The following is a 12,708-nucleotide window of genomic DNA, read 5'->3' as shown; positions in this document are numbered from 1 at the left end:
CTGTGGCAATCAGTTCCTCTACTCCAGTCCATACCCTGAGCTTTTGTTTTGGAAGTCCGAGTGCCACAGAGCTTGTATGAGCAGGGGTCCGTGACTATCAAGAGCAGCTCTTGTGAGCTCAAGAGATTTGCCTTGTGACTCTGGGCCATTCCCTTGCTTTTTTGTCTTGGTTTGTAGACAGGTTAATAATCCATGCATTCCAGAGACGAAGGGATGAAAAGACACCACTACTGGACATCACTTAGCATGGAGCCTGACACACAGGATATATTTAGGAAGATGCTCTCATTTAAATCAGGCTGTCAAGGAAACCTTCTGAAAATGCCCAGGGATACTGGGAGAAATGGGAGAAATGAGGGAAGAATACGGAGTATAGTTACCAGAAAAGGGAAAACCCTGAATTTGGTTGCAGAGGAAGTCATTGTAAACAACAACAACAATTCCTTGGTAGTGAATCTCTCTGAGTTTGAGGCTAGACTCCAAGCCAGCCAAGGCTACATTGTGAGACCCTATCCCAAAACCCAAAACTAAAACAAAGAGGAAACCTTGTTCTTAAAGTTTCATGTGTTCCTGACCTATTTATAGTTGGCATTATTATTTTCTACTTATTACCTTAATGCCAAGCAATCAAATTACTACTTGGATAGTCAACATAAAAATGTTATTTTGTTTCTTCTAACCAGACATCATGGGCTTTTTAACCTGGAGTAACAAATTTGCAGGCCTAATGCTCTCAGTCACAACTCATGTTTGTTTCTTTTCTAAGAAATGGTTAGTTCAGTAAGAGCCACCTTTTCCTATCTGACTGAGCTTACAGCAGCCTCAGCTTTCTCCCCTAGCCCTTCTACAAGATAACGAGTTAGAAGAACTACTTTGAAGGTCTTTGAGGGGGGGGGGTTCGAGACAGGGTTTCTCTGTATAGCCCTGGCTGTCCTGGAACTCACTTTGTAGACCAGGCTGGCCTTGAACTCAGAAATTTGCCTGCCTCTGCCTCCTGAGGACTGGGATTAAAGGCATGTGCTACCATGCCTGGCTTATTTTGAAGGTCTTGCAAGACTGAACCATCTAAAGATTAGCCCTTTGGGACTAAAGAGATGGCTCAGCAGTTAAGCGCACACTCCTAATTCACTCTTGCAGAACACACAAGCACTCATATTGGGTGACTCACAAGTGCCTTTAACTCTAGTTCCTGGGGAATCCAATATTTTCTTCTGACTGCTGTGAGCATCTGAGCACACACATATACATAGTTAAAAACAAAGTAAACCTTTAAAAACAAAAGACTGACTCTTCATCTCTCAGATGACTCAGTTAACCCAAGTGGTCACTTTCAGTGGAGAAGGGTGAGTATATGTTATGAACAAAGGCAGGAATGCAAATGATTCAGAAAAGTAAAAAAAAAAAAATATGTGACCTGATTAACTTGCTACCCAGAATAAGATAGTTCTCAAATGCAGTTTACAGTACGGCCACTATATATCACAGTTATTGTGCTTCTGCGAGTCAGAAGCCATCTCAGGCCATTCTAGCGCCTGGGATGGTTACAGTTACCTTGAATGATCCCAACTACAAGAAAAGTGCATTAATAAAGGGCTCCACCTTGACCAATCAGGTTTTCTGTAGAACTAGAGACTCAACCCTCACATATGAAGTCAGACGTTTCCTTCTCTGCTAAAAGTGTCACCCCCATCAATAGACATGTTCCTTTTAAGGAGAATCCTACCAACCTTTGATGGACAGCTTCACTAAAGCCAAGTGTTTGACTTCATAAGTTCCTCTTTCCTTCTTTTGAACGACGCAGCTGTATGTGCCCCTGTCTGAAAGGACCAGGCCCAGGATGATAAGAGAGTGGGTAGTGTTGTCATATAAAGTCCGGTTCTTGTATTCGGGCCACACTTTTAGTTTCCCAGCGATGACAGACAGCACCACTTTGTCATGTTTTTGCCAGTAGATTCGGTCTTCGGACTGATCTTCATGAGGAGAGTTGTAACGGCAAGGCAGCAATACCTTATCTTTCACTGACTTGGACACTTGTTCATCAACATCTAAGAAGAGGCAAGTAAGAAAAAATTTTATCTTTAATAAACAACCAAACTCTTATGCACTATAAAGTGACTAAGCTAGAATTTTTTCCTCAACACATTATTTTTTGTTGTTGTTTGTTTGTTTTAGGGTCGTTTTTAGAGATAGTGTCTCTCTATGTAGCTCTGATTGTCCTGGAACTTGCTGTGTAGACCAAGCTGACCTCGAATTCACAAGATTCTCCTGCCAGAATGGGTAATATACCCAGAGGGGCCCCCACCTGCTCAGAGGAGAAGGGGAGGGGAAGGTGGGGAAAGATGAGGAAGGGTGTGACCAGGAGGTGGGCCGTGAGTGCATGTAAGGTGAATAAGTAAAACAATAAAAAGAACCACATATATGTTGGATACTTATAATCCTGGCACTTCGGAGATAGGAGAATAGCAAGTTTGAGGCTAGCTTGTCCTACACTGGGAGGCTCTGTCTCAAAATACCAAAGGCTGAGGATGTAGCTCAATGGTAGGACACATACACATCATAGGCAAGGCCCTGAGTTTGATGGTCAACACAGAAAGAAGTGCATCAACTTTACTCTGTCGACCATCTTTAAGTTTACAGGGGAGAAACATCTCCACATTGTTGTGAAACAGACCTCTGGAGATGTTGGTATGTGTCACAAATCTCCGCACCCATTAAACAACCGACTCGTTCTCCACTTCCCTCACCCCTGAAGCTGCCACTCTGCTGTTTGCCTCGGTGAGGCTGACTACTTCAAATCTACTGGCCTTCTTGTGGTTGGCCTGTTTACTTAATATTACGTCTTTAAGGTTTGTTCATCTCGTGTTATATGACGAGTTCCTTGCCATGTGATATAACAGTCACAAATAATCTGTCTCTTTGTCTATCATCCATCTATCCATCTATGTGTATGTGTACATATATATATTTATATGTATATATATACATAAACATATATATATTTCCAATTTGCATGTTGTATAATTCCACATACACATACGATTTATCTTCCCATCTGCTGATGGACATCTGGGCTGCTTCCCTCACTTGTCTAATTTTAGGTAGTGGGACAGTGGATGATATTGCTGTGAACATGGGTCTGCAGATGGCTCATCATAACCCTGATAACCCTTCATGTGGACATGTTCACAAAGTAGAATTTCTGTGTCATATAATATTTCTATTTCCATCTTTTGAAAACATCTGTTATTTTCCATAGAGGCTGTATTTCCAGTGATTTTGAGAAATTTATTTGCAACCCAGAATCAATACTTGTAGGATTGTAGACATAGGGAGAACAGCAACACCCATGAATGCCTAACATATCCAACAGAGGTAAGCATGGCGTTTGGACATCTTGTTCAGCTTTGATGCTGCAACAAGGATGCTTTTGCCTCACTCCACAGTCTCCTTAGTCCTATACTCTCCACATAACACAACTCTGTGTTTTTTTTTTTTAAGATCTACCCAATGGGACTTTCCTCTTCATTTCTTCTACAGCTCTTTCCCCATGTTACACACACACACACACACACACACACACACACACACAGAGAGAGAGAGAGAGAGAGAGAGAGAGAGAGAGAGAGAGAGAGTTGCACAGAGCTACATTTTTTGTTTTGATTTGTTTGAGACAGGGTCTCTATAGGTAGCTCAAGCTGATCATCTTGATCCTCCTGCCTCAGCCTCCTAAGTCATGGGAAAGGTGTGAGCCACCATACCTGCTACTAACATGGTTTTGGATGCTCTCACCTTCCTACCACATGGTTTGATTTGCGAAGAACAAAGGCCACTAAAGCAAGCACTAGATTAGAGAATGACATTAGGAGAGCTGAGACATGCCCCGCTTCATCTAACTCTTCTGATTAGGCAGCCTAAGGTGAGCCCAATGTTTTAGGAGCAACCATATATCTTGAATACCTATTACTACATTGGCAAATAAACTGCCCATTTTTTACCACCCGGTTAAGCATCCTTGAATGTGGATGGCACTACAGAGAGTAGTCACCAATCTCCTTCTCTCCCTCGCCTTCAAATGCTAACAAATGGTGAGCGTTCTAAATGGATAGAGAAGCAGCGACTTGTTTTACCTACCCATCCAAATGCCTGTGGACCATGAGTCAGAGACAGGACACCCCAGAAGTGGGATGGTCCTCCAGTCCCATGAGAAGGCAGATGGCTTTTAAGAGACCCCCAATGAAAGGGCCTGCTGAGCCCCGAAGGAACGTGGAGGACAAAGTTGAGGCCTGTGGAGTCCGAGGGGCACCACCAGAACTGTTTTATCTTACAGATGAGAAAACTAGGCCAAGCAAAATTTTGACCTATGGGTTTATTTCTGGCCCAAACTTTTAAGGCCACTCTCTATTGAGTGCCCTAATCATCGGTGTTTGTTGTCTACTTGACAGGATCTAGAATCACCTGAGACAGCAGTGCTGGCTCCCAAGGAAACTCAGGACAAATGGCTAACTGTGGCGCCGAATTGTCATCCATGCTGACCACCCTGCTCTCTCAGTATTTATTGCAAGTACCTGTTATAGAGTCCTGGCTCCTCCCAGCCCTCTCACCCCTCTCATCCTTCCCTCCCCCAGCTTCTGATTCCTTATAACCCAGCCATTTCAGCCATTTCCCTCTCTCTCCTTCCATGGCCCTGGTCTATTCTGCTGACCATGTTCAATCTGCTACTTTCTGGACTCTTCCAAATGCCTCTGCCTGTGCTCTCCTTCATGTCTACCACCAAAACCTTCTTCTCAACCCTAATTGAAGGGGCCAAGTCCTCATTCTCATTCAGCCAGCTTGTGGTATGCCTCAGGGGAATTACCCTGGTTTCATCGAGGCAGGAAAATGTTTCCATTGTGGGTGGCACTATTTCTTTTTTTTTTTTTTTTTTTAAGATTTATTATATGTAAGTACACTGTAGCTGTCTTCAGACACTCCAGAAGAGGGCGCCAGATCTCATTATGGATGGTTGTGAGCCACCATGTGGTTGCTGGGATTTGAACTCTGGACCTTTGGAAGAGCAGTCGGGTGCTCTTACCCACTGAGCCATCTCACCAGCCCGGTGGCACTATTTCTTAAGCTGGGTCTTAGATATAGAGGGAGAGAGAGCTGTCCCTGGCATCCCCACTGCTTCTCTCCTTTCCCGTCCCTGCTGCAGTGACCTCCCTGCCATGAGGGAGTACACCTGGAAGCTGGGCAGGACAAACCCTTTCCCCCTAGTTATTCTTGCCTGCCATTTTATTATAGCGACAAGAAAGGAATCCAAGGTCACTGGTTGCCCAGTTTTAGGATTCAGTTCCAGAATAACGAAGCCAACACTGCATTGCTCCACCCGGCCGCTCCATTGAGCTCTTCCACTAAGAGAGAGCCAGTGGGTAAAGCAACTGCTAACAGACCTGGCATCCTGAGTTTCATCCTTGGAAGGAGAGAACAAGCTCCTGCAAGTTGCCCTTTGACCTCTCCACATGTACCATGTGTGTGCATACAAATAAATAAGCAATAAAAAGAAAGGGTCCTAGGAGGCTGTAATGCCAACACCTGGGAGATAGAAGAAGAAAGGACCAGGAGTTCAAAGTTATCCTTGCCTACACAAAGAGTTTGAGGCCAGCCTACACTACAAAAGACCTTGTCTCTAATGAACAAAACTAAACAAACAAACAAACAAAAAAAAAACCCAGCAAAATAGAAAAGAAAGAGGTCCTTTCTAACCAGGCTTGGGCTGACCTCATGGTTTCAGGCTGGAACCACTCACAAGGCTGCTGCTTATATCTGTGGGCTATGTCTGCCCTCTTAGCTACTTGATGGCCCCTCTATCCTGTCTTTCTCTCAGCTGTCTGTCATCTGTGCGTGCAGTGATCCTACAGCTCGGATCTGCCAAGTAGGGCCCGTTTTAAAACTTGGTCCCCGGGGCTGCCGAGATGGTTAAGAGCAATGGCTGCTCTTCCAGATGAGTTCTCTCCAATTCCCAGCAACCACAAGGTGGCTCATAACCAACTGTGACTCCAGTCCCCGGGAGGCCTGGCATCTTCTGGCCTCTGTGGGTACTAGGCACACACATCATATAGGTGTATACAAAGATCCGTGCATATAAAATTAAAAATTAAAGAAAACAAATCAGGCATGTTTCCTCATCACTATACCCCAGGAAAACCAACATTTTATATCTAAACCCCAACTCATTAGCTCCTAGCACGTATCAAGACCACAAAATTCCTTATCTGACCAGACCTCTGGCCTGTGGCTTAGAGGCAGCGTCCCTCTAAGGCCCAAGGTCTCAGCCCCTGGCCAGTGTTCTCATCTGCCTGTAGCTTGCCTTGTACCCTGAGAGTCACAAAGATGCCCTTGGGGAACACTCATGTGTGCAGCCTCATTTCCCGGCCCTCCGGCTCCTGGAAAGCAAGATCTGGGGCAATGGCACATTCCTACCAGGCCAGCCATGCAGGAAAGTATTTGTGTGTTCCTAATCAGAGGCCGCTGAGCTCCCTCCCAGGCTACACTTTATGCAACTTTGCTGAGAGCAAAGTTCCTACTCAGGTCATAACTGACAGGAGTAGAAAGACGAGTCTGAAGAGGGCTTTGAGAGCTAAAGATCAGGCTATGACCTAGACACATTTAGGGATACAGGAAAGCTACAAGAGGTTAAAAAAAACAGAGCTAGGGCTGGTGAGATGGCTCAGTGGGTAAGAGCACCCGACTGCTCTTCCGAAGGTCTGGAGTTCAAATCCCAGCAACCACATGGTGGCTCACAACCATCTGTAACGAGATCTGACTCTGTCTTCTGGAGTGTCTGAAGACAGCTACAGTATACTTATATATAATAAATAAATAAATCTTAAAAAAAAACCCAACAGAGCTAGACTTTGTACTCCTATTGACTTAGATTCTAGTCTCAGCTCAGCTGTAAAAGGGGTGTGATAGCTACCCATTCCAGAGCACTGAGGAAGTAAATTCAATTAAATGGCATAGATAGAGGGGATCCTGAGACATCAAGTCTGATGCAGGGGGTGTCTTCTGTCCTCCTGTCTGCCCCAAATCTTGCCCTCTGGTTTCTTTAATCTCACTGAGGGATCCTATCAGCTGTGTAGCACTCTGGTCTTGCTTGGGCCTGATGAACATTGTGACATGAAACAGCTCATTTCTTTGGGCCCCAAATAGTGGGGGTATCCCCTCCTCAGACCTACTTGTTCCCATCCCCATAGAATGCAACATTTCTGGCAGATTTTGGCATCCGATGATACCAGAGAGAAAACAATGAGCAAAAGTAAAACTGTCTCCTTCCGACGGCAGCTCCTGAGGGGTTTCTCGCAGTCACAATGAGAGAAGTATGGATGATTTCTCTAAAGGTCATGCTGCCACACCAGTGGGTTGCTCTCCATTCCTGTCTGAGCCCCCACACATCACACCCTGATGCTGAGGAAGAACCAGACCGAAAAGAGGAATCAGAACTTTCCTGTGTGACCGGGAAGTTCCCACATGAACCAGGCTTCCACTCTGATGTCCGAGCAATGAGGAAAAAAATGGAAGAAACGGCGGGTCAGGCTTTTTGCCTGTTGGTGACTCTGGAGGGGAGCCGAGTGCCTGAAGATGTATTGATCTCTGAGTTGGTCAGGTATACCACTTGGCACTCCAGCACCCCAGACAAAGCAAGAGTGAGTGTTCAAACAGGACTGTACTTAACTCTCCTCATCACATCTCATATCATGCCTGGGATATGAGATAAGCCAACATTTCCCTCAGAGGCCCATCCACATGGTCCAGGGTTCACACCAGTCTGGGCTGGTGTTCTCTACTCAGAAATGTCTTCTCTATCTCTCTTTGTCAAACAGCCCCTCCTAACTTCATCTGTCTAGCCACTCCATAGCTCTGTCCTTGATATGTCTGTCTTCAATCTTTTTGGCTTGGATTTGTTTTTTGTTTTGTTTTGGTTTGTTTTTTTTTGTTGTTGTTGTTTTTTGAGATGAGATATGTTATTTATCCCTGTGTATCCTAGCACTTTCTTTATCTGGCCTTAAACTGAGTAATCTTTCTGCCTCAGGCTCCTGAATGCTGTGATTACAAGTCTATGCTACTATGCTTGGCTTTATATTCAGTCTTGCTCTGGCAGATACAGGTTATACCTGGAAGGTTATATATCTCTATCTCGATCTATCTATCTATCTATCTATCTATCTATCTATCTATCTATCCCTCTATCTATGTACCTACGTAGCTACGTACCTACCTACCTACCTACCTATCTATGCTTGTATATATAAATGACATGTGTGCCCATATGAGCAGCTTTGCCTGTTTTGTTCATTGCCACATCTGCAGTATTGAGAACAGGGCCTAGCTTAGAAGATATGAAGTGGATACTTGCTGAATGCACAGCTAAGTATTAGGACCTTGGATCAGCATGAGTTAGAACTATAACCCTGAAGAACTGGAGAATGCTCCTGGGTCTCAGGTTCACTTCAGTAGCTCATGTGTGCTATCTTTCCTACTGTACAAAACTGCCACAGCAATCCTAGGAAGAAAGCAAGGATCTTTGTTGACTGTGACAGTATATGATTTTTTTTTTTTAAAAAACACATACTTTCACTTTCATTTTATTATTTATGTATGTGTGTGAATGGGTGGATGGATACATGCCACGGGTGTAGAGGTCAGATCTTAGACCTTCACCATGGACTATGAGGCTTAAGCGAGACATTAGGGCTGCACAGCAAGTGTTTGCCTCCAGGGTCATGCTCCATTAGGGCATGCGGGTTTTTTGTTTGTTTGTTTGTTTTTTGTTTTTGTTTTTCGAGACAGGGCTTCTCTGTGGCTGTCCTGGAACTCACTTTGTAGACCAGGCTGGCCTCGAACTCAGAAATCCACCTGCCTCTGCCTCCCGAGTGCTGGGATTAAAGGCGTGCGCCACCACGCCCGGCCTAATGTGGGTTTTTGATAGGGCTCTTCTGTCCTTGTACTGCTTGCTGCTCTGCTGAATCACACCCAGAATGGAACTGTAGAAACTGTCTGACCCGTGCTCTGAATGGAAGGCCCACAGTTGGCTTGGGCTGCACATCTGGCCCCTTCTAGTCAGCAGCTGGATAGAGTCAAGGCTATGAGAGAAAATAGGCAGAAGCAGGAGGCAGCTCTGCTTACTTTTAATGAACTCGTGTACAGTGTTGAGTCTGGATGGCAAACAGGGGACACTAAGCAGTTAGCCCCAGTCCCTGCCTTCCTGATTCCTTTGCCATCTTCCTTCCTTTCTCAACTCCCAACCACTATCCCCTAGGAGAGGACGCTCTAGCCAACAGACCTACAAACCACACATCTTTTAAGAACTCAGACTACAGCACTGTATTATTAGCCCTGAAGACAAATGATGTTCCAACACATACGTCAACACAGATGAACCCTGTAAACAATGTTAAAAGAAAGAAGCCAGACAGACACACAACACCATAGGATGCATGCTTCCATTGTAAGAAATGCCCAGAATGGGCATGGTCCTAGAGAGTGGAGTAGAGTAGTGAGGTGAGACGGGATATCATGGAAGAATGGCAACTGAATGGTTCTAAGTATGAGGGCATGAAAATAATCTGAAGCTAGAGTAGTTATGGCTCCATCAACAGCATGGGACACGAAAGCCCATGAATGGTGGTTCACTTTTATTTTTTATTTTTATTTTTTTCCATTTTTTATTAGGTATTTAGCTCATTTACATTTCCAATGCTATACCACAAGTCCCCCATACCCACCCCCCCCCACTCCCCTACCCACCCATTCCCCCTTTTTGGCCCTGGCGTTCCCCTGTACTGGGGCATATAAAGTTTGCAAGTCCAATGGGCCTCTCTTTCAAGTGATGGCCTATTAGGCTATCTTTTGATACATATGCAGCCAGAGTCAAGAGCTCCGGGGTACTGGTTAGTTCATATTGTTGTTCCACCTATAGGGTTGCAGATCCCTTTAGCTCCTTGGGTACTTTCTCTAGCTCCTCCATTGGGGGCCCTGTGATCCATTCAATAGCTGACTGTGAGCATCCACTTCTGTGTTTGCTAGGCCCCGGTGGTTCACTTTAAAATGGTGAGTTTTAAAGCCTTTCAGATAACTTAAGCTTTTGTTTGTTTGTTTGTTTGTGGTATTATGATTGGCTTGCAGCTTAGAGGCTTCGTAGGTTTTTCTTTCTTTTTAAGAGTGCCATCAGCCAGCCATGGTGGTGCATGCCTTTAACCCAGGCACTTGGGAGGCAGAGGCAAGTAGATCTCTATGAGTTTGAGGTCAACCTGGGTCTAACTATTTGTTGTGGAAAATATTTAAAAAAAAAAAAAAAGAACGGGCACATTCCCCCACTGCAGGCTCACTGGCTCTGTCTCTACCCACTCTCTGGTGCACCAGAGCTCCTGAGTTCTCTTCACTACTGTAATGTCCATCCACCCCTGGTCAGCCACCTATGGTCTGCCACCACTACACCTATTTACCTGGTAGAATCAAAATTGTTAAAGCTTATAATTAACCAATCAGATTTATGTATCAATAAGTCACAATTTACAAGATGCCAATACAATAATTTCTGAACCAATGGATAATGATAAAAGCATTATCCCAATAATTCCAACCTTATGATAGCATAGCTACCTGTGGCTGGTTAAAGCCACACTGGTTCATATCTGCCTCCATTTTGCCTTCTCCCTCTCTGGCACACTCTCCTCTCCTTATCTGCAACTCTTAGATCTGCCTCCCTTTCCCTGTCCAATCACAGGTCTCCTGCTGCCCTAATGTAATTGGACAGGGAAAATCCTGCAAATTGGGTTCTGGGTCAGCCAGAGCTACACATACTGAGACCCTGTCTCAAAAAAAAAAAAAAAAAAAAGCCGGGCGTGGTGGTGCATGCCTTTAATCCCAGCACTCGGGAGGCAGAGGCAGGTGGATTTCTGAGTTCGAGGCCAGCCTGGTCTACAAAGTGAGTTCCAGGACAGCCAGGGCTATACAGAGAAACCCTGTCTCAAAAAACCAAAAAAAAAAAAAAAAAAAAGCCTCATACCTAAACCAAAGAATGCTATCAATGTGCACGCTTTTATATTTTTCAGAAAAGAGTGTTTTAGATGAAAGTAAGAAAATAAAATTAAAAGCTGATTTTTATGATATTATTGGAAAATATAATCAGAAGATATAAAAATAGTAAAATAAAGCCAAGTGAGAAGTCTCAGTGGGTAAAGGCAATTGATGCTAAACCTAATAACCTGAATTCTATCCCAGGACCTACACCATCGAGAAAAAAACCAATTTCTTTGGACTCCACATGTGAGATGTGGCACACACACACACACACACACACACACACACACACACACGCACACACGCATTCCCCTCCACACAGGACTGATGTACCTTTCTAGAGTCTAACTACAGAAGCAGATGAAGAGGCTGCCTCGGCAGCCAAACCCCTGGGCGAGGGTCTTGGTGCTGGATCACCATAATAAAGGAAGCAAGCTGGGCACAGCATCTCAAATCCACCAGGTGAGGTTTTTAACCAGGTGGTTGATCACTTGCCAAACCCTGAGTTTGATTCTCAGCACTGAAAGCAAAGCAAAACAACTCAAAAGGATGTGATGTGCGACACATAAACGTGCTTGTTCAATAAGCATTTTGCCAGACTAGAAAAAAAAAATTGAACTAAATTTGGAAAGAGTAAAAGAGGACAAACCAAACCAACAAAAGCCATGAGAACCACCCATCCTCCTAAGACCTGGAGATATTAATGCTGATACATGGGTCTACAGCCCTACCACAGCAAATGTGCCCAGTCTCATCTGGTCTTGGGAGCGAAGCTCTCTGGTTAGTACTTTATGGGGGACTGCCGATGTTTGGGCACAGTCTTTTCTATGGAGGTGATATTATGGGGCACTTCTAAGCTTCTCATTAAGTGAATACCGTGGGCCTGGTATTTGGCCTGTGCAGGGTGCAGCACAGGGAAGATGTGGGCTGGCATGCTAGCTGCTGGAAGATTTCAGTCTTGGTCCCCCGGTTTCTCTCCACTTTACATACAGCCCTTATATTCTATAGAAATCTGATCTTTAATTTTTTTTCTCTTAAATTCTAAGTTCGTAAGAAGGCTAAGAGATTCGGACCACTATTGTCAGGGTAATGATGCCAGAAGGTACAACTCATGAGATACGTTGGCTAGTCCTGTTTGGACAGCAGTGTGTGAATGGGTGAAAAGTTACTGGTGACACTTTGAGGACATTAGCTTTTTCTCTACCCCAGAGTCCCTAATACATCATTGGCTGGCTTCTGCAGGAAGCCTTAGAGCCTTAGAGCTGAGCCATTCTTTAAGGATCCCAGCCCTGAGGGGAAGGCTGCCCATTTATGCTCGTTGCTCCTAGCCACCATTTTCTGGAATACAGTCATGTGCTTCTACCTCAGAAAACCGTGTTTGAAACCTGATGGCAGAGAGGATATGGCTGAGTTCTCTCTTGAGAAGAAGAGGCCAACTTGCTCTGGGTACAGATGGCTGGAGAGTAATAGGAGAGAGAGGACCATGCCACTAGGGTGTGGCTTCCTGTCCCAGAGCAGGACTGAAGGTGTAGTACATCCACCCAACTCCAAAACAGTTCTGTACTATCTTACTTCACCTGACTTGATCTTGACCCCAGGCACCACAGGCCACCCACATCCTCACCAAAACCTGCCCAGTCCTCACCAGCT

At 44.8% G+C, this 12,708-nt stretch overlaps 1 protein-coding gene across 1 annotated transcript in view; it reads right to left on the bottom strand.

Annotated features, from left to right (window-relative positions):
* The window catches only part of Cd80 (CD80 molecule), a 39,681-nt gene that overhangs the window by 23,193 nt on the left and 3,780 nt on the right, over positions 1-12,708 (bottom strand). Inside the window, exon 2 of the mRNA XM_029470234.2 lies at positions 1,728-2,045. Coding sequence (XP_029326094.1) covers positions 1,728-2,045 — 318 coding nt within the window. The remainder of the gene's footprint in view (positions 1-1,727; positions 2,046-12,708) is intronic.

Source organism: Mus caroli, unplaced genomic scaffold (assembly GCF_978045245.1).
Source record: "Mus caroli unplaced genomic scaffold, Mus_caroli_1 scaffold_17, whole genome shotgun sequence".
Lineage (NCBI taxonomy): Eukaryota > Metazoa > Chordata > Mammalia > Rodentia > Muridae > Mus > Mus caroli.
Note: the sequence above shows the minus strand (reverse complement) of the source record. Positions and strands in the feature narration are given on the sequence as shown.